General features: G+C 47.4%; 1 protein-coding gene across 6 annotated transcripts in view; it reads left to right on the forward strand.

Moving 5' to 3' along the window:
- The window catches only part of LOC140390084 (solute carrier organic anion transporter family member 2A1-like), a 578,748-nt gene extending 561,866 nt beyond the window's left edge, over nt 1-16,882 (forward strand). For 3 of the 6 annotated variants that reach the window (XM_072474981.1, XM_072474978.1, XM_072474982.1), the window contains 2 exons: nt 12,327-12,456; nt 16,705-16,882. In XM_072474981.1, coding sequence (XP_072331082.1) covers nt 12,327-12,456; nt 16,705-16,731 — 157 coding nt within the window. In that variant the 3' untranslated portion in view covers nt 16,732-16,882. Of the gene's footprint in view, nt 1-12,326; nt 12,457-16,704 lie in introns of those variants that run through there. The other 3 variants (XR_011934552.1, XM_072474980.1, XR_011934553.1) reach the window with 2 other exon arrangements.
- Nucleotides 16,883-27,713: the final 10,831 nt, after the last annotated feature.

The following is a 27,713-nucleotide window of genomic DNA, read 5'->3' on the forward strand; positions in this document are numbered from 1 at the left end:
ATTACCTCACATTTGTCCGGATTAAATCCCGATTATAATTTCTCTGCCCAAGTCTATTTATGTCCTGCTGTATCTTGTGACAATCGTCAACACTAACTGCTACCAACCTTGGTGTCATTCGCGAACTTACTAATCAGACCGGCTACATTTTCCTCCAAATCGTTTATGCATAGTACAAATAACAGAGGTCCCAGCACCGATCCCTGTGGAACACCACTTGTCACAACCTTCCATTCAGAAAAACACCCTTCTATTGCCTTCTGTGACCGAGCCAGTTCTGTATCCACCTCACCTCTGGTCCCGTGTGACTTCACCTTTTGTACCAGTCTGCCAAGAGGCACCTTGTCAATGGCTTTACTGACATCCATGTAAACATCATCACCGCCTCCCCTCACCAATCATCTTTATCACCTCCTCAAAAAACTCTATTAAGTTAGTGAGGCACAACCTCCCCTTCACAAAACCATGCTGTCTATCGCTAATGAGTCCGTTTGTTTCCAAATGGATATAAATCCTGTCGCTGAGAATTCTCTCCAATAATTTACCTTGTACCGGCGTGAGGCTCACCGATCTATAGTTTTCTGGATTATCCCTGCTACCTTTCTTAAACAGCGGTACCACGTTAGCTATTCTCCAATCCTCTGGGATCTCACCTGTAGCCAATGAGGATACAAAGATGTCAGTCAAGGCCCAAGAAATGTCCTCCCTTGCTTCCTTCAGTATTCTGAGGAAGAATGTAAATACGTTTGAGGCAGATCAGAGTCACAAAGTCACAGAATTATTGAGGTGCAGAAGGAGATTATCTGGCCCATCATGGGCGAAATTCTCCGTTATCGGTGGAAAGTCCGCCGATCGGCGCAAAAAACGGCGCAAATCCGACTTGCGTCACGTCGGAAAAATAGGTCGAAAGTCTCCGGCCCGAAATGGGCTAGCAGCGACGTAACGGGATCCGTGCTTGCGCACGTGGTTCACGCCGTGCAGCGTCATACGCGCCGCACGGCGTGACAGCTCATAAGGCCGCGCTGCTCGCCCCCACCCGACCGGAACACCCGACCGGAACACCCGACTGGATGGCTGGCCGCCGCTCAGCCCCGAGGTTCGAGTCACGGGATGTGGAGGCGCTCCTGGACACGGTGGAGCAGAGGAGGGACGCCCTGTATCCCGGGCACGGCCGCAGAGTTGCCCCATGCCACAGCCGGCGTCTGTGGAGGGAAGTGGCAGAGGCCGTCACCGCTGTGGCCCTGACACCACGGACAGGCACCCAGTGCCACAAGAAGGTGAACGACCTCGTCAGAGCAGGCAGGGTGAGCCTCCCCCATATCCCCCCTTCCCCCATATCCCCCATATCCCCCCTCCCCCATATCCCCCCTCCCCCATACCCCCATATCCCCCCTCCCCCATATCCCCCCTCCCCCATATCCCCCTCCTCCATATCCCTCATATCCCCCCTTTCCCCATATCCGCCCTTCCCCCATATCCCCCCTCCCCATATCCCCCCTCCCCCATATCCCCCCTCCCCCATATCCCCCCTCCCCCATATCCCCCCTCCCCCATATCCCCATATCCCCTCTCCCCCATATCCCCTCTCCCCCATATCCCCTCTCCCCCATATCCCCTCTCCCCATATCCCCTCTCCCCCATATCCCCTCTCCCCCATATCCCCTCTCCGCCATATCCCCTCTCCCCCATATCCCCCCTCCCCCATATCCCCCTCCCCATATCAACCCTCCCCCATATACCCCCACCACCTATATCCCCCCTCCCCATATCCCCCCTCCCCATATCACCCCTCCCCCATATCCCCCCTCCCCCATATCCCCCATATCCCCCCTTCCCCCATATCCCCCCTCCCCCATATCCCCCCTCCCCCATATCCCCCTCCCCCATATCCCCCCTCCCCCATATCCCCCCTCCCCCATATCCCCCCTCTCCCATATCCCCCCTCCCCATACCCCCCATATCCCCCCTCCCCATATCCCCCCTCCCCCATATCCCCCATATCCCCAAGTGAATCCAGCCCTAACCTTAACCTCTGCAATGCACGCGCAACCGATGGCGTGCATTCATATACCTGCCTAACAGTGTTGCCTTTTACCCCTGCCACCCCCCCCCCACAGGAGAAGCGCGCACACAACAATAGGGAGCATGTGAGGACTGGAGGAGGCCCCGCTGATGAGAGGCCACTGACCGAACACCAGGAAAGGGCCCTGGAACTGGCTGGCGGACCTGACGACCGGGAGGTTGCTGATGCAGAGGTCGGGGGCGTACTAGCAAGTGAGCCACCGACAGCCCGTCCCCATATCCCCCCTCCCCTATATCCCCCTCCCCCATATCACCTGATCACTGCCTGATGTCTAACCATGCATCGCACGACCAAACGTCCAGGCACCCATCCCCGCAGATGCAGATCGCCCACAGGATGCCCCTCGGAGGCCACGGTAGACGGAGAGACACGGACCCTCCAGCATGTGACGCCCGCAGGATGCCCCTCGCACACCACGGGAGACGGAGAGACACGGACCCTCCAGCATGTGACGCCCGCAGGATGCCCCTCGGAGGCCACGGGAGACGGAGAGACCTGGAGCAACAGGGAGACGACACCCCTGTCAAGTGCGGGAGCGACCACCCAGCGACGAGAGGGGCAGCCACAGACCCCCGTCACATCCGAGCCAGGACACCACTACCCAGGACACCACTACCCGGGACACCACTACCCGGGCCACCACTACCCGGGACACCACTACCCGGGACAGCACTGCCCAGGACATCCTTACCCGGGACAGCACTACCCAGGAAGACGAAATACCGGACAGTGAATCAGAGTGGATGGGTGGAGACGAAACCCCACCCCAAAGTGCCATGGACTCAGAGTGGGACGAAGAGCACGACACAACGCCACTGCTGTCACCAACACCCTCCACCATCGCAGAAACACTCACCTCGGTTGGGCACTTTAGTGATGAGGCGTCTGGTACACTCACTGGTGCGCACAACACAGCCGTCCCGGTACAGCAGGTGGAGGTAGGAGCAGCAGAGGGGCCGGGCGGTCGGAGGGCAGCCCAGCCCAAGCAAACATCTGCCGCCCAGGTGGATCCCGGGTTCCTGGAGTTACCACACCCACACATAGATCCGATGAAACCACCGACCCGGAGACGAGCGAAGAGGGTGACGGCCGGCTTGCGGCGGCTGCAGTCGCAGGTGGAGGAGTCCACCCGCGTCCAGGAGCTGGGAGTGGTGCTGGTCATACGTGCCACCCAGGCCGACACCGCACGGGTGGTGTCCGCGGTGAAGGCAATGGGTGCGAACATGGGGAACGGTTTGCGAGGCCTGGGGCTTTCCGTGCGGCGTCTGTGGCCCAGGACATGGCTGCCCTCTCACAGGAGGCCATGAGCCAGTGCCAGCGCCAGATGGCAGAGGCGCTCAACGCCATAGCCCAGTCTCAGCAGGCCATGGCCCAGTCTCTGCAGGCCATCGCTGAGGGCATCGGCGCCAGTGGCCATGTGCGAGCCGGCGTCGCACTGTCACAGACAGAGTTTGCCAACCCCCTGGGCTCCATGGCTGCAAACCTGCAGACCCCTGTCGATACCAGCACGGGCCTCCAGGACTGGCAGCGCCAGATGTCGGGGGGCGTCGGATGGCCAGTCCGTTCACATCCCCCACCCATGTAGAGGCCTGGGGGCCATCGGGCACCCCGAGGGAGGAGGAGGTGGTGTGGTCCGTCCCGGCTCCCCCTGTAGGGGAGGTCCCGGTACACCGTGACACCTCGGACTCCCCCCCCCCCCCCCCCCCTTCCGTCCCAGGTGCATCAGGTGGGCAACGGGCAGGACAGGCTGGCAGCTCGCCATCCCAGTCACCCGGGCCGCAGCCTGGCCCATCTAGGCCAGGACGCCCCAGGAAACGGCCACCAAAGGGATCCAGTGTCAGAGGGCAGGAATCACAGGAGTCCACCTCCAGTTCTGCTGTACCGTCTGGGGAACCACGTAGACGTAGTCAAAGGGCCCGTAAGGTCAAACAATTAGACACTGAGTAAGTTGGCACGGGTGCAGGGCACAGATGAGTTTTAGGGGCTAGGGCACGTGCATGAACTCCTTTGGTTATTAAAGTCAATGTTACACCTACAGAAGCTGCCTTTGTGCTCTGTCCAAAGCGTGCGGGGGTGTCATGTACGTGTGCAAGTGTGTGTGTGAGGGGTGGTCTTACCTCAGCCCCAGGTGAGTCTGCCCCCTTCCCCCTGGGCCACCATCAACATCCCCCGGGCAGAGGACGGGACCATGCGCTGCAGTGTCACAGCCGCATGCAGGGATGGTCCGGGTGGATGGTGGTACTGTGGCCATGGGTCAGACATAGTCCAACGATGTGGAGCCAGGAGCTCACCGCAGGGCGGGTAGTCATCATCCTCCATGGCCTGCAATAGACATGCGTCCACCCGCAACTGTGTGAGCCCGGCCCGTTGTGCCGCAGGTGGATCGGCAATGGGGGGGGTGGTGTGCATGCGGGTGGGTTAGGTGGGGTTGGGGAGGGGGGTGAGGGGGTGCTGGGTGGGTGGATGGATGGTGGGTGTGGGTGGTCGGCTGTTGCCATGGTGTGCGGTCTTTGGCCATACTACCCGATTCCCACGCCCATCTAGTCAGTGAAGCGGGCGGCTATCAGTCTGTCCCGTGCCCGCTGGGCCAGCCGGTAACGGTGGACAGCCACCCGCCTGTGTCTACCCCGTCTGCCATTACCCCCATCCTCCTCATCTGGGGAGGACTGCGCCTCTTCCTGCTGCTCCTCCACTCCGCCCTCCTCTGCCTGCGGCACATCGCCCCTCTGCTGGGCTATGTTGTGCAGGACGCAGCACACCACAATGATGCGGCCGACCCTATCTGACCGATACTGGAGGGTGCCCCCAGCATCTTCAGCACGCCAAAGCACCTCTCTATCACTCCCCTTGTCGCTACATGGGCATCATTGAAGCGGTTCTCCGCCTGATTGCGTGGCCTCCGTATAGGCGTCATCAGCCACGATCGCAATGGGTAGCCCCTGTCGCCCAGCAACCAGCCCCTCAGCCGGGGATGGCGTCCCTCGTACATGCTGGGGATGGATGACCGCAACAACACGTATGAGTCGTGTACACTGCCTGGGTAACGGGCGCAGACGTGCAGGATCACCTGTATGTTCATCGAATGGGTCCCCTTCCTATTGGTGAACACGGCCCTGTTATCTGCAGGTGGCCGCACGGCGACGTGCATCCCATCGATCGCGGCCTGGACCATGGGGAACCCGGCCACGGCAGAGAAGCCCACGGCCCGGGCATCTTGGCTGGCCCGGTCCACGGGGAAGCGGATGTAGCAGTGCGCCATGGCATAAAGGGCATCTGTCACTGCCCGGATGCACCGGTGCACCGATGTCTGCGATATGCCGGACAGGTCCTCACTCGGTGCCTGGAATGACCCCGTTGCATAAAAGTTCAGGGCCACCGTAACCTTGACGGACACGGGGAGAGGGTGTACCCTGCCAGTGCCATGCGGTGACAGGTGTGCCAGCAGGTGGCAGATGTGTGCCACGGTTTCCTGCCTCATCCGGAGTCTCCTCCTGCATTCCCGGTCCGTGAGGTCCTGGTATGACTGCCGGGGCCGGTACACACGGGGCGCCCTCGGGTGCCTCCGTTGCCGTGGGCCGCGACGTCCTCCTCCCCCTCCTCGTCCTGTCGGTCAGGTGTCCCTCCAGCCTAGGCGGCTGCCGCCTGCCCCTCTGCGGCAGCCTGCGCCGCCTCTCTGGCACGCTCCTCCGCCTCTTCCCCCTCCTCCTCATCCAGGGCAACATAGACATTGGCGGCTGCCGCCACGGCAGCCAACATCGCTGGATGATCGGAAAACATGACAGCCTGGTGGGGGGGGGAGGGGAACGACGACATGTCATCATTGCCCATATCCCCTCCTCCCCCAGCCAGGTGGCATGGACCGCATGGGTCCAACTGTTGGAGGCTGGCACCTGGCCAGGTGGACCAACTCACTTGCCCTCGCATCCCCCTCCCCGGCACGGACCCCCCATCCCCCTCCCCGGCACGGACCCCCCCATCCCCCTCCCCGGAACAGACCCCCCCATCCTCCTCCCCGGCACGGACCCCCCCATCCCCCTCCCCGGCACGGACCCCCCCATCCCCCTCCCTGGCATGGACCCCCCATCCCCCTCCCCGGCACGGACCCCCCCCCCAACCTCCTCCCTGGCACGGGCCCCAACCTCCTCCCCGGAACGGACCCCCCATCCCCCTCCCCGGCACGGACCCCCCCCCCAACCTCCTCCCCGGCACGGAACCCCCCATCCCCCTCCCCGGCATGGACCCCCCCAACCTCCACCCCGGCACGGACCCCCCCCCCAACCTCCACCCCGGCACGGACCCCCAACCTCCTCCCCGGCACGGACCCCCCCATCCCCCTCCCCGGCACGGACCCCCCCCAACCTCCACCCCGGCACGGACCCCAACCTCCTCCCCGGAACGGACCCCCCATCCCCCTCCCCGGCACGGACCCCCCCCCCAACCTCCTCCCCGGCACGGACCCCCCCATCCCCCTCCCCGGCATGGACCCCACCAACCTCAACCCCGGCACGGACCCCCCCCAACCTCCTCCCCGGCACGGACCTCAACCTCCTCCCCGGCACGGACCCCCCATCTCCCTCCCCGGCACGGACCCCCCCATCCCCCTCCCCGGCACGGACCCCCCTCGCGGCACTCCCCCGGAGCCCACTCTAACCCCCCCCCCCCCCGCCGCGCGCACACACACACACAATCCGAGACACACCCCTCCTCACGCATTCAGACTGCGGCCACGCCATCGCCTGCCCAGAGCCAACCCCCCAGGCCATCACTCACCTCCACGCTGGTCGGCGTGAACCTGGAGCACAGGGTTACGCCGATGAAAAGGAGGTTTAATTTACGTCGACGTGAACGGTCATCACGTCGACGGGACTTTGGCCCATCCGGAAGGGAGAATATCGGCAGGCCGAAAATTGGCTGCCTTGCGCAGACCCGTGCCATTCTCCGACGGCAGCGGCGCCATTAACGCCCCGCCGACTTTTCTCCCTTCGGAGACTTCGGCAACCGGCGGGGCCGGGATTCACGGCGACCCTCTGGGGGGTCGGAGAATGACGCCCCATGTCTGCATTGACTGTCCAAATGTGCCTCATGACTTGGTACCATTCCCCTGCCTTTTCCTTCTCCCCCTGCACACTGTTTCCATTCAGATATTCACCTACTGCCCTCTTGAATGCCTCAATTGAACCTACCTCCACCACACTTCCTGGCAGCACATTCCAGACCAAGACATGTGAGACGGTTTTTAAGCATCTCTACAACCTCTTAGCCTCCTTCTCGCCCAAGAGATCAGCCTAACCTTCCAATTTATCCTTACAAATGTAGTTTCTCATCCCTGGAACCATTCTTGTAACCCTGCAACTCCAGTGTGTTCACATCCTTTCTACAGTGTGGCGCCCAAAACGGTGCTGAGGTCTAACTAGTGTCTTGTATAACGTTCAGCATAACGTCCATACTCTTGTACTCTATGCCCCTATTAATAAAGCCTGAATATATTTATTTGGGACACAACATTCAATCCAATACTATACATTTCTCATCTCATCCACCATTTGTAACTATAATATAAAACAAAACGGACGCCTCTCACTGATGACTACCAAGAAAGAGGAGATGAACAGCCTCCACCTCAAGTAGAAACCCTCCTCTAAAGTCCGAATGGCAAACTTTATCTTCTCCAAATGTAAAACTTCTGAGGGGTCGCTCACCCATCCCAATGGCCTTGGCAGTTCCAGAGCATGCCACCCTAACAGGATGCTATCAGGGAGGCCAATGACAACATCTCTCTCCTACTGCATTCTCAGATCTTCCGATCTTCTAAATATCACCTGCCACCTTCACCCCGAAAGTTTCCGACATTATATCTGAAACAGACTCCAAAATCCCACTAATTTCACACAGGACCAGAACATGTGCTTTTGTGGTTCACTGTCCCCCTTAAATACCACCAGTATCTGTCCTCCACCTCCGTAAAAATGCATTCAAGCATGTCTTTTTCATATGTGCTCTGTGCACTTTAAATTGAATTAAACTCAATCTCACGAATGAGGAAGTTGAGTTTATCCTACGCAAGACTCCAATCTCCCCCCTCAAATGCATCACCCAATTGCTCCTCCCACTTTCTCTTTATCTCCTCCAGCGTGGCCCTTTCCCTGTCCATTAATTACCAAAAATATTAGAGACCTTACCCTCCCCTGTCTCATCCTCACAAATTATGTGTTCCAGCAATGAGGAGGGCGGTAAATGTGGAAACGTGGCCAGCTACTTCTTCATAAAATTCCTAATCTGCATGTACTGGAACCCGTTCCCCTTTGGCAACTGAAGCTTCTCTACCAGTTACTTCAGCTCTGCAAATCTGCCCTCCACAAACGGGTCACTCAACCTCTCTATCCCCCCCCCTGTTCCCAAATCCTGTACGTTAAATCCAACCATGCTGGAATAAATCTATGATTTCTACAGGTCAGTGCCCACAACACATACCCTTCAGCTTAAAATGTTGTCTAAACCGATTCCAAACCAGGCAACCACCACCGGACTCAGAGAGTATTTGACTGGCGAGAACGGAAGGCATGCCTTGGGCTTAACTCAATGCACACAGTGGGCAGCACAGTAGCACAGTGGTGAGCAGTGTTGCTTCACAGCGCCAGGGACCCTGGTTCGATTCCTGGCTTGGGTCACTGACCTGTGGAGTCTGCACGTTCACCCCGTGTCTGCGTGTGTTTCCTACGGGTGCTCCGGTTTCCTCCCACGAGTCCCGAAAGATGACTTGTTAGGTGAATTGGACATTCTGAATTCTCCCTCTGCGTACCCGAACAGGCGCCGGAGTGTGGCAACCAGGAGCTTTTCACAGTAACTTCATGGCAGTGTTAATGTAAGCCTACTTGTGAAAATATTAAAGATTATTATTATTCCTCCATCCGCCCCCCCCCCCAAAACGACCCTCTCTGCACGACTAATTTCTGAATCTTCTTCACATTCGCCACCCAATAATAATTCATCAAATCCAGCGACACCAAATACCCCCGTCCCCCCACAACCTGAAAAGGGATTGACGCTCCAGAAGGTGAACAAATACCTAAAATAAGGATGTCGATCTGCCTTTCGAGATATAAGAGATGATCTTTCTGCAATTCTTCCTGCTCGAGGGAGATAGGATTGTGATTCCTGATAGGATTGTGATAGGATATGTTTCAGAATTCTGCAGCAGATTCACAAGGGTCATCAGAGTGCCGTACAAGAGCCAGACAGTCGGTGTATTGGCCGGGAATCAACTGTGATGTTGATCAATATGTACAAGAATGCACAATCTGCCAGATGCATCAGCCAGTTCAGAGCAGAGAAGGTATGAAAGAGATGGAAATCATCACCAGTCCATGGAACAAAGTGGGCATGGATTTATTTCATTTCCAAGTCATGACTATTTACTGGTCATAGACTACTACAACTATCCAGAGGTGATGCTGAAGAATGATTTGACAGCAAGATCTGTCATAAGGGCAACAAAATCAATTTTTGCACGCCATGTTGCCTCTGTCAATGGTCCACTTTTCTCAAGTTGGAGTGGACACAGTTTGCAGAGCAATATAACTTCAGTCACATTACTTCAGGCCCATGTTACCCTCAGTCAAATGGCAAAGCAGAGAAAGGAGTCAGAATAAACAAGAAATTGTTCCACAAAGCAATCGATGACAATCAAGATCTGTCTTTGATATTGTTATTGTACAGAGCAACACCACTGTCATCTGGATTATCACCTGCTGAGATGCTAATGGGTAGACAACATCGCACCACATTATCTGAGATAACCATTCCAAATATGGGGTGAAATTCTCCGGAAACGGCGCGATGTCCGCCGACTGGTGCCCAAAACGGCGCAAATCAGATGGGCATCGGGCCGCCCCAAAGGTGCGGAATGCATCTTTGGGGGTCGAGCCCCAACATTGAGGGGCTAGGCCGGCGCGGAGGAATTTCCGCTCCGCCAGCTGGCGGAAAAGGCCTTTGGTGCCCCGCCAGCTGGCGCGGAAATGACATCTCCGGGCGGCGCATGCGCGGGAGCGTCAGCTGACAGCATTCCCGCGCATGCGCAGCGGAGGGAATCTCTTCTGCCTCCGCCATGGTGGAGGCCGTGGCGGAGGTGGAAGGGAAAGAGTGCCCCCATGGCACAGGCCCGCCGGCGGATCGGTGGGCCCCGATCGCGGGCCAGGCCACCGTGGGGGCGCCCCCCAGGACCCCGGAGCCCGCCTGCGCCGCCTTGTCCCGCCGGTAAGGTAGGTGATTAAATTTATGCCGGCGGGACAGGCATTTTAGCGGCGGGAGTTCGGCCCATCCGGGCCGGAGAATCGAGCGGGGGGCCCGCCAACTGGCGCGGCGCGATTCCCGCCCCCGCCGAATCTCCGGTGCCGGAGACTTCGGCAACCGGCGGGGGCGGGATTCACGCCAGCCCCCGGCGATTCTCCGACCCGGCGGGGGGTCGGAGAATTTCGCCCATGGATAATGAAAAGTTACACAAACATATCACATCAAAGAAAAAGAAGCAAAAAGACGACTATGATAAACAAACCAAACCTCTGTCTGAATGAAATAAGGTGACTTTGTACGGATTCAAGATCCTGAGGGACGGTGGCAGCATGTCACAAAAGCTCTGAGACAAGGTCATACTTAGTCAAAACCGAACAAGGATCACTGTCAAAAGAAACAGAAGAGTGATTCTGCGGATCTGGGGTTAGATGGTGAGTGGAAGTTTGGAGAGGCCTCCTGTGGTGTTAGTGAATCTGCATGCTTCTAACTGGGATGATGTGGAATTTATCAAGAAGGTGTTGGCATGGGTTTCGCATTTGGAAACGCATCAGTTGATTATGGGAGGGAATTTTATTTGTGTGCTGTGGTGTTCTTTGTGTTGCTTAATTCAGGATGGTTGGCATAATGTTCACCAAGACCACAAAATAGCTTGAACTTAAACAAAGCTATAAATTTATTAACACTACTAATTTGGAATCGACATACACAGTTGATTAACAGCACTTATACGTCCTCATGAAACAAAGGAAATTTGTTATGTCAACATTGACTCTTACCAATTATTACAGATGCGGCATAGAAATCATCCCATCAGGCTTCATCACAGCCTGGTATGGCAACTACTCAGCCCAAGACAACACAGCCCAGTCATCAAGCAAACCCGTCTCCCATCCACTCTGTCTACACTCCTCACTGCCTTGGGAAAACTTGCAGCATAATCAAAGACCCCTCCCACCCGGATTATTCCCTCTTTCAATCTCTTTCAGCAGGCAGAAGTCTTAAAACATGCATTAACAGATTCAAAAAAACACTTCTTCCCTGCCTGACTCCTGAATGACCGCCATAAGGATTGAACTAATCTCTTCACGCATCTTCTCTATTGAGTAGTACTGCACTCAGAATGCTTCACCCGAGGTCTATGTCTATATATTTACATTCTGTATCTATGTCCTAAACTTATCATGTATGGAATGATCTGCCTGGACTCTACGCAGAATAATACGTTTCACTGTAACTCGGTACACGTGGCAATAAATCTAAATCTACACATCCTGGTGAATCACATCTGGACCCCCTCCGATATAATCACATCCTTTCTATAATGTGGTGACCAGAACTGCACACAGTACTCCAGCTGTGGCCTCGTCAATGTTCTATACAAGTCCAACATGACCTCCCGGCTTTTGTAATCTATGCCTTGCTATCCAAAAACCACACGAAAAACTAAGAAAATAGGGAGAAAAAATCCTCCCAAATAACCAGTCACGGCTTTCCCCCCATGCCACTTCCGTTAACCAGCATTTCTGCTCGCATGGTGACGCCCACCTGAGGCGAAACACAAACTTTATTTACATAAAGATCCATGCATACTGCCCCCCCATCTCGTGCACCAAACTCCTTCATCCCCACATCTCCTCCCCCAAACCCCACCCTGTGCTCCCCACCATACCCAGCAAATGCATTTTCTCACTCATTAACTTGTTCAAATCACACTGATGCATCTCTGCATCCTCCTCACAGCGCATCCTCTCCCCCCAATTTGTGTCATCTACTAATCTGAATTTAGTTCCCTCATCTAATAGTATTCTTACAAAGCTTATTTTTTTGTTAAAAGAGTGTAAATACAGGGCTTAAGGGTAGTAAGAGCAAGAGAGCTTCCACCCATGATATGCTCCTTCTGTACTATGTGGCAAATCATGGAAGCTTCAGTTCTCTTTTGTGACCACGTGTGCAGGAAGTGTGTCCAACTGAAGCTACTGGCTAACTGCATTTCGGAGTTGGAGCTGAGGGTGGATTCGCTGTGGAGTATCTGCGATGCGGAGCAGGTCATGGATAGTATGTTCAGTGAGGTGGTCATACCGCAGGTGAGGATTGAGTCCCCTGTAGTCATCCCCCTTCCTAACAGATATCCTATTTTGGACAGCGTTGGGGTTAATGACGGTAAGCAAGGAAGTAGATTAAAAAAACAAGATCCAGAAGGTACTCTGGCTTCAGAATGCCAGGGTCCCAGGTTTGATTCCCCGCTGGGTCGCTGCATGTTCTCCCCATGTCTGCGTGGGTTTCCTCTGGGTGCTCCGGTTTCCTCCCACAGTCCAAAGACGTGCAAGGTTAGGTGGATTGGCCATGTTATATTGCATGTCCAAAAAAGATTAGGAGGGGTTATGGGGATGGCTGGAAGTGAGGGCTTAGGTGGGTCGGTGCAGACTCGATGGGCCGAATGGCCTCCTTCTGCACTGTATGTATTACTATCAGTGCCACATGCTAATGAGTACAGAAATAAGAGGTTAGTTCAGATGAATGTGTGGCTAGAGAGATTGTGCTGGAGGGAGGGCTTGAGATTTCTGGAACATTGGGGCCGTTTTGGGGGATGGTGGGAACGGTGCAAGACAAGCGTTGGGCCGAATGGCCTCCTTCTGCACTGTATGTTCTATGTACTATATATGTACTATGTACTATGTACAGGCGGTTTGCACTTGGACCAAAACGGCACCAGTGTACTTGCAGGGTGGTTTGCTAGTGCTGTTGGGAAGGGTTTAAATCAACTTGACAGGGGCCTGAGATCCTGACAGAAAACTCAGCAGGGAAAGATGCACAGAAGAGACATCAAGTGAGTCAGAAAGGGATAGAATGTCTCGACCAGTTAGAGAACAGGGAGTTTAACAAGATTGGATGTTATTTGTTTTATTATAAAGAGTCTGATTAACAAGGCAGATGAATTGAGGGCACAAATTAAATCATGGGTAGTAATTGCTGTCACTAACACATGGTTGCGAGAAGGGCACGATTGGCACAGTAGCACAGTGGTTAGCACTATTGCTTCACAGCTCCAGCGTCCCAGGTTCAATTCCCGGCTTGGGTCACAGTCTGTGCAGAATCTGCACGTTCTCCCCCCCCCCCCCCCCCCGTGCCTGCGTGGGTTTCCTCTGGGTGCTCCAGTTTCCCCCCGCAGTCCAAAGATGTGCAGGTTAGGTGAATTGGCCATGCTAAATTGCTAGGTGGCGTTGCTGGGTCGCGAGGCTTGGGTAGGGTGCTCTTTCCAAGGGCTGGTGCAGGCTCGATGGGCCGAATAGCAGCCTCCTGCACTATAAATTCTATGATTGGCAGCTAATATTCCATGATACAGGATCTTCAGGCAATTGGCAAAATAAAGCTTAAAAAGGAAATTAGGAGAGTTAAAAAGGGGACATGAAGGGATATATGCAGCTAGGACATGAAAGGGTACTGGCAAATAAAATAAAGGAAAATCCTAAATTGTTTCACAAGTATATTAAAGGTAAAAGGAGAACTAGGGAAAATGTAGGGCCCGTTAAGGGCCACAGTGGTAATTTGTGTTTGGAGTCAGAGGGATTAGGTAGGGTTCGAAATGACTACTTTGTGTCAGTGTTCATTCATGAGAGGGACAATATGGGTATAGAAATAAGAGAGAGGGACTGTATAAAATTAAAGAGATTACCATAGACAGAGATGCGGTTCTGAGTAGTCTGACAGATTTAAAAGTAGACAAACTTCCAGGGTCAGATGAAATATATCCCAAACTGTTGAGTGAGGGAAGGGAGGAAACAGCAGGGACACTGGCAATAATTTTCAATTCCTCTCTGGCCACAGGAGAGATGCCGGGGGACTGGAGGATAGCTAATCTGGTACCATTATTAAAGAAGGGAGGAAGGGAAACTACAGGCCACACAGTCTGACATCAGTGGTGGGGAGATTATTGGAAGAAATTCTGAGAGACAGAATTAATCTGTATTTGGAAAGGCAGGGATTAATCAAGAACAGTCAGCATGGTTTTGTTAAGGGGAGGTCATGTCTGACCAACCTGATTAAGTTTTTCGATGTGGGGCAGCACGGTGGCTAGTGGTTAACACAGCTGCCTCACAGCGCTGAGGCCCCAGGTTCGATCCCAGCTCTGGGTCACTGTCCGTGTGGAGTTTGCACATTCTCCCCATGTCTGCATGGGTTTCGCCCCCACAACCCAAAAAATGTGCAGAGTATTGACCATACTAAATTGGAAAAAATAATTGGGAAATCTAAATTTTAAAAAAAGGTTTTTCAATGTGTGTAGATGAGGGAAATACATTTGACGTAGTCTATTTGGACTTCAGCAAGTCTTTTGTTAAGGTCTTTTGTTAAGCAGAGGGTGATGTCGAAGGGTGTTTTTCAGTGGGGTCCCGCAGGGATTAGTGTTGGGGCCATTGCTATTTGTGGATTATAAAAATGATTTAGATATGAATGTAGGAGGTTGATCAGTACGTTTGTGAATAATACGATAATTAGTGTGGTGGTAAATATTGAGGAGGATAGCCTTAGATTACAGGAGGATATAGACGGGCTGGTCAGATGGGCTGATGGAGCAAATGGAGCCCAATCCGGATAAGTGTTTGATGTACTTCAACAGGACAATCAAGGCGAGGGAATAAATTATGAATGGCAGGACCCTGGGAAGCACTGAGGATCCGAGTGCATGTACACTGGTCCCTAAAGGTAGCAGAGCAGGTGGGTACAGTGGTTAAGAAGGCATATGGTGTACTTGCATTTATTAGCTGAGGCGGAGAGTTTAAGGGCAGGGAGTTTATGCTGGAACTATAAAACAAAAACATTGGTTAGGCCACAGCTAGAGTATTGTGTGCAATTCTGGAATCCACTTTATAAGAAGGGCGTGATAGCACTGGAAAGGGTGAAGAGGAGATTTACCAGAATGTTACCTGGGCTGGAAAGTTTTAGCTATGAAGGATGGACTGGGGTTGTTTTCCATGGAGCAGAGAAGATTGAGGGGGGACATGAATGAGATGTATAAAATTATGAGGGGCAGGCAGAAACTTTTCCCCTTGGTGGACGGATCAATGACTGGGGACAGAGATTTAAGGTAAGGTCTTTAACTCACTGCCGGAAAGGATGGTGGAGGAAGAGACCTTCATAACCCCTTGTAACATTTAAGAAGTATTTAGATGTGCACTTGCGATGCAAGGTATACAAGGTTATATGGGCCAAGTGCCTGCAAATGAGATTAAAACACTTTTGTGGCTATTTCTGCCCGATGCAGACTTGATGGACCAAAGGGCCTTTTCTGTGCTGTATATGACTCCACCTTCATAACTCCACCTTCCCTACAACTGATGTAAGGCTAACTGGTCTGTAGTTCTGGGTTTTCCCTCTCCCCCCTTTCTTAAATAGTGAGGTGACAGGTTCTACCATTCTAGAAACTGTAGAATTTTGGAAGACGATCTCCAATGCATCCACTATCCCTATAGCAAGTTCTTTCAACACTCACAATATCAGGTCCTACTTAATCAACTTTTAGCATTTTTAATTTCTCCAATGCAACCTTCTTGCTTCCACTAATTTCGTTCAACTCCGCATTCTCCATCATCCCTATGATCTCTACATCTGGGAGATTTTATGGAACTTCCTTAGTGAAAACAGAGATAAAGTAATCATTTAGCTTCTCTGCAATTTATGAATTCTCTTGACTGTTTGACTCAATCCTCTGGGATTCAGCTGTTGACCAGTCATCATAACTCATTTCCAATTTCAATATAGGTGGCACAGTGGTTAGCATTGTTGCCTCACAGCGCCTCGGGAAACTGTCTGTGTGGAGTTTGCACTTTCTCCCCATGTCTGCGTGGGTTTCCTCCGGGTGCTCCGGTTCCCTCCTACAGTCCAAAGATGTGCAGGTAAGGCAGATTGACCATGCTAAATTGGCCCTTAGTGACAGAAAAGTTTGGTAGGTTTACTGGGTTACGGGGATAGGGTGGAGGCGTGGGCTTAAGCTTAAGTAGGATGCACTTTCCAAGGGCCAGTGCAGACTCAATGGTCCGAATGACCTCCTTCTGCACTGTATGGACTCTAGGATTCTATGATTCTCTCATCTGGGCAGACTTTCCTGTTTCCATTGCTAGTAATTCTCAGAATTACTGTCACCAGGGGATTATAGCTTGAGGGCATGACTCCCCATTAAACGTGGATCATCAGGAGTCTCTCCTCTTATTGCCAGCCATTGCATAACAAATTAATACCATAATGTACTCTGCTTATAATTCCAATGAGACAAGATCTGACCCACGTGGCAGTAAAATAAAATAATACATATATGTCACCATTTTAATGTTTCACAGGTACTTGAGTCTACACGTTGGGTATAATATCCTTGGGATACTGCTTTTATTGATCGCTGGTTGGAAAGCAAAGATGTTCAGTGCACGTCAAGTTGCTGCACAGAAGGCAGAAGCAGTGTAAACTTTCTCTGAAGATTTAACAGGAACTGACATGATTAAATATCAATTATCAAACCTACAGATTTATTTTTGTATTTGCATAATTTACTTAAAAGTGCTTTAACTTGTACAGTGTTGATTAATTCAGAGAATTCAAATTGTTAACATGAACAAACAGCGACAAAAGTTGGAACACTGTGAAGACCCATGAGTAATAATTTGCGTTTACTGCCACTAACAGAGTTAAACATCCCAAGGCATATCGCAGGAGCTTTAGCAGAAAAAAATAACAGCCAAGCTTGGTCAGAGAGATAGGTTAGAAGGCGCATCTTGAAAGAGAGGCTTCGGGAGAGAAATCCGGAGTCAATGAGGCCTGAGGCAGCTGAAAGCAAACTTGCCAATCGTGGAGTGATAAAAGTTGGGATGATCAAGGGGCAAAACTGGAGTACTGGAGAAATTTCTTAACATTCTGGCCCTGGAGGAGATTACAGGAATTGGTAGGGGTGAGGCCATGATTTGAAAACATGGATGAAAATTTTAAAATTGCCAGACCAGAAGTGAATGAGTTTGTTGGGTGATGGGGAATTAAACTTTGTGGAAGTCGAGATCCAGACAGCAAAGGTTTGGAAGATGGAGGGAAAGATATAGATATGGATATAGATATAAAGATATGGAGGGCATTAGAATAGTCAAGTCTTAGGAGGTCCTTTAAGGTTTATGAAAGAGAAATTTTGAAAACGAAAAAACAAAAATGTGAAGGGTGAGGTGAGAGTAGAGGTTGACAGTTCACAGAGTTGACCCTTCTGTGGTACGACTAACAAATACGGACATCCGAGAACAATTAGAGACCGGGTTTGCCTACTTAGAAGAAATACAGCGAAAAGATCAAATAAGGATACTGGTAAAATATAAGACGATTCATAGGGGAACACGAGGGTGCACTACATTGACTGATAATTATATAGACATGGCTGATAAAGCAACATCCAACTCGGCTGAATGCACAAAGACTGGATTAGATGGAGGCAGGAATCCAGTGCATGTTGGATATGTTGCGAAAGCAAGCAAAAACTCTATGAGCCAGAGTATGCGAAGCAGAATTTGGGAGATCAAAGGCCATGTTTGTGGGTGAACCAGTGCCCCAGATTTTTCCAGACCATTTAAATGGCCACGGATGCCAGCGACCTTGGGGTCGGGGCTGTGCTACTACAAGCCGATGATGCAGGAACAGAGAAACAAGTGGGGTACTTTTGAAAAAAACTAAGTCCATGCCATTCATTCAAAAGGAATGTAGCATTGCTACTAGTCCTTCAGCACTTTGTTTATTGTCATGCCGGACATATGCTTAGCTTATAAGGACACCTATCTGCTTGTGTTTATACAAAAGTTTAAAATAATAATAATCTTTATTATTAGTGTCACAAGTAGGCACTTGTGCAATGAAGTTACTGTAAAAATCCCCACTTCGCCACACCACAGTGCCTTTTTGAGAACACTGAGGGAGAATTTCTGAATTCACCTAACAAGTACGTCTTTCAGGACTTGTCGTCGAGAAAATCACTTTTGTTCCACAATGAAAGTCTGGCAAAAAATAGCAAATTTCAATGCAAGCCGTTCGGAAACCAATCGGCAAATTGCTCAAAATGCTTAACTCGCCGAGAAAATCACTTTTGTTCCACAATGATTGTCTGGCAAAAAATAGTAAATTTCCATGCAAGCCGTTCTGAAACCGATCGGCGAATTACTCAAAATGCTTAACGCCCCGAGAAAATCACTTTTTTCCCACAATGAATGTCTGGCAAAAAATAGTTAATTTCAATGCAAGCTTCTGAAAGCAATCGGCAAATTACTCAAAATGCTTAACGCGCCGAGAAAATCACTTTTGTTCCACAATGAATGCCTTGCACAAAATAGTTAATTACAATGCAAGCCGTTCTGAATGCAATCGGCAAATTAGTCAAAATCTTTACTCGTCGAGAAAATCACTTTTGTTCCACAATGAAAGTCTGGCAAAAAATAGCAAATTTCAATGCAAGCCGTTCGGAAACCAATCGGCAAATTGCTCAAAATGCTTAACTCGCCGAGAAAATCACTTTTGTTCCACAATGATTGTCTGGCAAAAAATAGTAAATGTCAATGCAAGCCGTTCTGAAACCAATCGGCAAATTACTCAAAATGCTTAACGCGCCGAGAAAATCACTTTTTTCCCCACAATGAATGTCAGGCAAAAAATAGTTAATTTTGATGCAAGCCGTTCTGAAACTAATTGGCAAATTACTCAAAATGCTTAACGCGCCGAGAAAATCACTTTTGTTCCACAATGAAAGTCTGGCAAAAAATAGCAAATTTCAATGCAAGCCGTTCGGAAACCAATCGGCAAATTGCTCAAAATGCTTAACTCGCCGAGAAAATCACTTTTGTTCCACAATGATTGTCTGGCAAAAAATAGTAAATGTCAATGCAAGCCGTTCTGAAACCAATCGGCAAATTACTCAAAATGCTTAACGCGCCGAGAAAATCACTTTTTTCCCACAATGAATGTCTGGCAAAAAATAGTTAATTTTGATGAAAGACGTTCTGAAACCAATCGGCAAATTACTCAAAATGCTTAACGCGCCGAGAAAATCACTTTTAGCCGACAATGAAAGTCTGGTAAAAAAGTTAATTGTGATGTAAGCCGTTCTGAAACAAATCGGCTAATTACTCAAAATGCTTAACTCGCCGAGAAAATCACTTTTGTTCCACAGTGAATGTCTGGCAAAAAATAGTAAATTTCAATGCAAGCCGTTCTGAAACCTATCGGCAAAATGCTGAACGCGCCGAGAAAATCACTTTTTTCCCAAAATGAATGTCTGGCAAAAAATAGTTAATTTTGATACAAGACGTTCTGAAACCAATCGGCAAATTGCTCAAAATGCTTAACTCGCTGAGAAAATCACTTTTTTCCCACAATCAATGTCTGGCAAAAAATAGTAAATTTCAATGCAAGCCGTTCTGAAACCAATCGGCAAATGACTCAAAATGCTTAGCTCGCCCAGAAATGACTTTTGTTCCACAATGAATGTCTGTCAAAAAATAGATACTTTCAATGCAAGCGTTCTGAAACCAATCGGCAAATTACTCAAAATGCTTAACGCGCCGAGAAAATCACTTTTGTTCCACAACGAATGCCTGGCACAAAATAGTTAATTTCAATGCAAGCCGTTCTGAAACCAATCTGCAAATTACTCAAAATGCTTAACGCGCCGAGAAAATCACTTTTGTTCCGCAACGAATGCCTGGCACAAAATAGTTAATTTCAATGCAAGCCGTTCTGAAACCAATCGGCAAATTACTCAAAATGCTGAAAGCGCCGAGAAAATCACTTTTGATCCACAATGAATGTCAGGCAAAAAATAGTTAATTTTGCAAGAAGTTCTGAAACCAATCGGCAAATTACTCAAAATGCTTAACTCGCAGAGAAAATCACTTTTGTTCCACAATGAATGTCAGGCAAAAAATAGCAAATTTCCATGCAAGCCGTTCTGAAAACGATCGGCAAATTACTCAAAATGCTGAACGCGCCGAGAAAATCACTTTTTTCCCACAATGAATGTCTGGCAAAAAATAGTTAATTTTGATGCAAGCCGTTCTGAAACCAATCGGCAAATTACTCAAAATGCTTAACTCGCCGAGAAAATCACTTTTGTTCCACAATGAATGCCTGGCAAAAAATAGTCAATTGTGATGCAAGCCGTTCTGAAACCAATCGGCAAATTACTCAATTTCTGGCAAAAAATAGTTAATTTTGATGCAAGACGTTCTGAAAGCAATCGGCAAATTACTCAAAATCTTAACTCGCCGAGAAAATCACTTTTGTTCCACAATGAATGCCTGGCAAAAAATAGTTAATTGTGATGCAAGCCGTTCTGAAACCCATCGGCAAATTACTCAAAATGCTTAACTCGCCGAGAAAATCACTTTTGTTCCACAATGAATGTCTGGCAAAAAATAGTAAATTTCAATGCAAGCCGTTCTGAAACCAATCGGCAAATTACTCAAAATGCTTAACGCGCCGAGAAAATCACTTTTGTTCCACAATGAATGCCTTGCACAAAACAGTTAATTTCAATGCAAGCCGTTCTGAAAGCAAGCGGCAAATTACTCAAAATCTTAACTCGCCGAGAAAATCACTTTTGTTCCACAATGAATGCCAGGTAAAAAATAGTTAATTGTGATGCAAGCCGTTCTGAAACCAATCGCCAAATTACTCAAAATGCATAACTCGCCGAGAAAATCACTTTTTTCGCACAATGAATGTCTGGCAAAAAATTGTAAATTTCAATGCAAGCCGTTCTGAAAGCAATCGGCAAATTACTCAAAATGCAATGCAAGCCGTTCTGAAACCAATCGGCAAATTACTCAAAATGCTTAACGCGCCGAGAAAATCACTTTTTTCCCCACAATGAATGTCAGGCAAAAAATAGTTAATTTTGATGCAAGCCGTTCTGAAACTAATTGGCAAATTACTCAAAATGCTTAACGCGCCGAGAAAATCACTTTTGTTCCACAATGAAAGTCTGGCAAAAAATAGCAAATTTCAATGCAAGCCGTTCGGAAACCAATCGGCAAATTGCTCAAAATGCTTAACTCGCCCAGAAAATCACTTTTGTTCCACAATGATTGTCTGGCAAAAAATAGTAAATGTCAATGCAAGCCGTTCTGAAACCAATCGGCAAATTACTCAAAATGCTTAACGCGCCGAGAAAATCACTTTTTTCCCACAATGAATGTCTGGCAAAAAATAGTTAATTTTGATGAAAGACGTTCTGAAACCAATCGGCAAATTACTCAAAATGCTTAACGCGCCGAGAAAATCACTTTTAGCCGACAATGAAAGTCTGGTAAAAAAGTTAATTGTGATGTAAGCCGTTCTGAAACAAATCGGCTAATTACTCAAAATGCTTAACTCGCCGAGAAAATCACTTTTGTTCCACAGTGAATGTCTGGCAAAAAATAGTAAATTTCAATGCAAGCCGTTCTGAAACCTATCGGCAAAATGCTGAACGCGCCGAGAAAATCACTTTTTTCCCAAAATGAATGTCTGGCAAAAAATAGTTAATTTTGATACAAGACGTTCTGAAACCAATCGGCAAATTGCTCAAAATGCTTAACTCGCTGAGAAAATCACTTTTTTCCCACAATCAATGTCTGGCAAAAAATAGTAAATTTCAATGCAAGCCGTTCTGAAACCTATCGGCAAAATGCTGAACGCGCCGAGAAAATCACTTTTTTCCCAAAATGAATGTCTGGCAAAAAATAGTTAATTTTGATACAAGACGTTCTGAAACCAATCGGCAAATGACTCAAAATGCTTAGCTCGCCCAGAAATGACTTTTGTTCCACAATGAATGTCTGTCAAAAAATAGATACTTTCAATGCAAGCGTTCTGAAACCAATCGGCAAATTACTCAAAATGCTTAACGCGCCGAGAAAATCACTTTTGTTCCACAACGAATGCCTGGCACAAAATAGTTAATTTCAATGCAAGCCGTTCTGAAAGCAAGCTGCAAATTACTCAAAATCTTAACTCGCCGAGAAAATCACTTTTGTTCCACAATGAATGCCAGGTAAAAAATAGTTAATTGTGATGCAAGCCGTTCTGAAACCAATCGGCAAATTACTCAAAATGCTTAACTCGCCGAGAAAATCACTTTTGTTCCACAATGAATGTCTGGCAAAAAATAGTAAATTTCAATGCAAGCCATTCGGAAACCAATCGGAAAATTGCTCAAAATCTTAACTCGCCGAGAAAATCACTTTTGTTCCACAATGAATGCCAGGCAAAAAATAGTTAATTGTGATGCAAGCCAATCTGAAACCAATCGGCAAATTACTCAAAATGCTTAACGCGCCGAGAAAATCACTTTTTTCCCACAATGAATGCCTGGCAAAAAATAATTAATTTTGATGCAAGACGTTCTGAAACTAATTGGCAAATTACTCAAAATGCTTAACGCGCCGAGAAAATCACTTTTTTCCGACAATGAATGACTGGCAAAAAATAGTTAATTTCAATGCAAGCCGTTCTGAAACCAATCGGCAAATTACTCAAAATGCTTAACTCGCAGAGAAAATCACTTTTGTTCCACAATGAATGTCTGGAAAAAAATAGTCAATTTCCATGCAAGCCGTTCTGAAACCGATCGGCGAATTACTCAAAATGCTTAACGCGCCGAGAAAATCACTTTTTTCCCACAATGAATGTCTGGCAAAAAATGTAAATTTCAATGCAAGCCGCTCTGAAACTAATTGGCAAATTACTCAAAATGCTTAACGCGCCGAGAAAATCACTTTTGTTCCACAATGAATGCCTGGCAAAAAATAGTCAATTGTCATGCAAGCCGTTCTGAAACCAATCGGCAAATTACTCAAAATGCTTACCTCGCCGAGAAAATCACCTTTTTCCCCACAATGAATGTCTGGCAAAAAATAGTAAATTTCAATGCAAGCCGTTCTGAAACCAATCGGCAAATTACTCAAAATGCTTAACACGCCGAGAAAATCACTTTTTTCACACAATGAATGTCTCGCAAAAAATGCAAATTTCAAAGCAAGCCGTTCTGAAACCAATCGGCAAGTTACTCAAAATGCTTAACGCGCCGAGAAAACCACTTTTTTCCCACAATGAATGTCTGGCAAAAAATAGTTAATTTCAATGCAAGCTTCTGAAAGCAATCGGCAAATTACTCAAAACGCTTCACGCGCCGAGAAAATCACTTTTGTTCCACAATGAATGCCTTGCACAAAATAGTTAATTACAATGCAAGCCGTTCTGAATGCAATCGGCAAATTAGTCAAAATCTTTACTCGTCGAGAAAATCACTTTTGTTCCACAATGAAAGTCTGGCAAAAAATAGTAAATGTCAATGCAAGCCGTTCTGAAACCAATCGGCAAATTACTCAAAATGCTTAACGCGCCGAGAAAATCACTTTTTTCCCCACAATGAATGTCAGGCAAAAAATAGTTAATTTTGATGCAAGCCGTTCTGAAACTAATTGGCAAATTACTCAAAATGCTTAACGCGCCGAGAAAATCACTTTTTTCCGACAATGAGTGCCTGGCAAAAAATAGTAAATTTCAATGCAAGCCGTTCTGAAACCAATCGGCAAATGACTCAAAATGCTTAGCTCGCCCAGAAATGACTTTTGTTCCACAATGAATGTCTGTCAAAAAATAGATAATTTCAATGCAAGCCGTTCTGAAACCAATCGGCAAATTACTCAAAATGCTTAACGCGCCGAGAAAATCACTTTTGTTCCACAACGAATGTCTGGCACAAAATAGTTAATTTCAATGCAAGCCGTTCTGAAACCAATCGGCAAATTACTCAAAATGCTCAACGCGCCGAGAAAATCACTTTTGATCCACAATGAATGTCAGGCAAAAAATAGTTAATTTTGCAAGAAGTTCTGAAACCGATCGGCGAATTACTCAAAATGCTGAACGCGCCGAGAAAATCACTTTACTCCCACAATGAATGTCTGGCAAAAAATAGTAAATTTCAATGCAAGCCGTTCTGAAACCAATCGGCAAATTACTCAAAATGCTAACGCGCCGAGAAAATCACTTTTGTTCCACAATGAATGCCTGGCAAAAAATAGTCAATTGTGATGCAAGCCGTTCTGAAACCAATTGGCAAATTACTGAATTTCTGGCAAAAAATAGTTAATTTTGATGCAAGACATTCTGAAAGCAATCGGCAAATTAGTCAAAATCTTAACTCGTCGAGAAAATCACTTTTGTTCCACAATGAAAGTCTAGCAAAAAATAGCAAATTTCAATGCAAGCCGTTCGGAAACCAATCGGCAAATTGCTCAAAATGCTCAACGCGCCGAGAAAATCACTTTTGTTCCACAACGAATGCCTGGCACAAAATAGTTAATTTCAATGCAAGCCGTTCTGAACCCAATCGGCAAATTACTCAAAATGCTTAACGCGCCGAGAAAATCACTTTTTTCCCACAATGAATGTCAGGCAAAAAATAGTTAATTTTGATGCAAGAAGTTCTGAAACCAATCGGCAAATTACTCAAAATGCTTAACGCGCCGAGAAAATCACTTTTGATCCACAATGAATGTCAGGCAAAAAATAGTTAATTTTGCAAGATGTTCTGAAACCAATCGGCAAATTACTCAAAATGCTTAACTCGCAGAGCAAATCACTTTTGTTCCACAATGAATGTCAGGCAAAAAATAGTAAATTTCCATGCAAGCCGTTCTGAAACCGATCGGCGAATTACTCAAAATGCTGAACGCGCCGAGAAAATCAATTTTTTCCCACAATGAATGTCTGGCAAAAAATTGTTAATTTTGATGCAAGACGTTCTAAAACCAATCGGCAAATTACTCAAAATGCTGAACGCGCCGAGAAAATCATTTTTTTCCCACAATGAATGTCTGGCAAAAAATAGTTAATTGCGATGCAAGCCGTTCTGAAACCAATCGGCAAATTACTCAAAATGATTAACGCGCCGAGAAAATCACTTTTGTTCCACGATAAATGTCTGGCAAAAAATAGTAAATTTGAATGCAAGCCGTTCTGAAACCAATCGGCAAATTACTCAAAATGCTTAACTCGCCGAGAAAATCACTTTTGTTCCACAATGAATGCCAGGCAAAAAATAGTCAATTGTGATGCAAGCCGTTCTGAAACCAATCGGCAAATTACTCAATTTCTGGCAAAAAATATTTAATTTTGATGCAAGACGGTCTGAAAGCAATCGGCAAATTACTCAAAATCTTAACTCGCCGAGAAAATCACTTTTGTTCCACAATGAATGTCTGGCAAAAAATAATGAATTTCAATGCAAGCCGTTCTGAAACCAATCGGCAAATTACTCAAAATGCTTAACGCGCCGAGAAAATCACTTTTGTTCCACAATGCACAAAATAGTTAATTTCAATGCAAGTCGTTCTGAAAGCAATCGGCAAATTACTCAAAACTTAACTCGCCGAGAAAATCACTTTTGTTCCACAATGAATGCCAGGCAAAAAATAGTTAATTGTGATGCAAGTCGTTCTGAAACCAATCGGCAAATTACTCAAAATGCTTAACTCGCCGAGAAAATCACTTTTGTTCCACAATGAATGTCTGGCAAAAAATAGTAAATTTCAATGCAAGCCATTCGGAAACCAATCGGCAAATTGCTCAAAATGCTTAACTCGCCGAGAAAATCACTTTTTTCCCACAATGAATGTCTGGAAAAAAATAGTAAATTTCCATGCAAGCCGTTCTGAAACCGATCGGCGAATTACTCAAAATGCTGAACGCGCCGAGAAAATCACTTTTGTTCCACAATGAATGCCTGGCAAAAAATAGTCAATTGTCATGCAAGCCGTTCTGAAACCAATCGGCAAATTACTCAAAATGCTTAACTCGCCGAGAGAATCACCTTTTTCCCCACAATGAATGTCTGGCAAAAAATAGTAAATTTCAATGCAAGCCGTTCTGAAACCAATCGGCAAATTACTCAAAATGCTTAACGGGCCGAGAAAATCACTTTTTTCACACAATGAATGTCTGGCAAAAAATAGTAAATTTCCATGCAAGCCGTTCTGAAACCGATCGGCGAATTACTCAAAATGCTTAACGCCCCGAGAAAATCACTTTTTTCCCACAATGAATGTCTGGCAAAAAATGTAAATTTCAATGCAAGCCGTTCTCAAACTAATTGGCAAATTACTCAAAATGCTTAACGCGCCGAGAAAATCACTTTTTTCCGACAATGAATGTCTGGCAAAAAATAGTAAATTTCAATGCAAGCCGATCTGAAACCAATTGGCAAATTACTCAAAATGCTTAACACGCCGAGAAAATCACTTTTGTTCCACAATGAATGTCTGGCAAACAACAGTAAATGTTGTTTAACATTTTTAACAAGCCGATTAACATTTAATCGGCGCGTTAACATTTAACAAGCCGATCTGAAACCAATCGGCAAATTACTCAAAATGCTGAACGCGCCGAGAAAATCACTTTTGTTCCACAATGAATGCCTTGCACAAAATAGTGAATTACAATGCAAGCCGTTCTGAAAGCAATCGGCAAATTAGTCAAAATCTTAACTCGTCGAGAAAGTCACTTTTGTTCCACAATGAAAGTCTGGCAAAAAAATAGCAAATTTCAATGCAAGCCGTTCGGAAACCAATCGGCAAATTGCTCAAAATGCTTAACTCGCCGAGAAAATCACTTTTGTTCCACAATGATTGTCTGGCAAAAAATAGTAAATGTCAATGCAAGCCGTTCTGAAACCAATCGGCAAATTACTCAAAATGCTTAACGCGCCGAGAAAATCACTTTTGATCCACAATGAATGTCAGGCAAAAAATAGTTAATTTTGCAAGAAGTTCTGAAACCAATCGGCAAATTACTCAAAATGCTTAACTCGCAGAGAAAATCACTTTTGTTCCACAATGAATGTCAGGCAAAAAATAGTAAATTTCCATGCAAGCCGTTCTGAAACCGATCGGCGAATTACTCAAAATGCTGAACGCGCCGAGAAAATCACTTTTTTCCCACAATGAATGTCAGGCCAAAAATAGTTAATTTTGATGCAAGAAGTTCTGAAACCAATCCGCAAATTACTCAAAATGCTTAACTCGCCGAGAAATTCACTTTTTTCCCACAATGAATGTCTGGCAAAAAATGTAAATTTCAATGCAAGCCGTTCAGAAACTAATTGGCAAATTACTCAAAATGCTTAACGCGACGAGAAAATCACTTTTTTCCGACAATGAGTGTCTGTCAAAAAATAGATAATTTCAATGCAAGCCGTTCTGAAACCAATCGGCAAATGACTCAAAATGCTTAGCTCGCCCAGAAATGACTTTTGTTCCACAATGAATGTCTGTCAAAAAATAGATAATTT

Source organism: Scyliorhinus torazame, chromosome 14 (genome assembly GCF_047496885.1).
Source record: "Scyliorhinus torazame isolate Kashiwa2021f chromosome 14, sScyTor2.1, whole genome shotgun sequence".
Classification (NCBI taxonomy): Eukaryota; Metazoa; Chordata; class Chondrichthyes; order Carcharhiniformes; family Scyliorhinidae; genus Scyliorhinus; species Scyliorhinus torazame.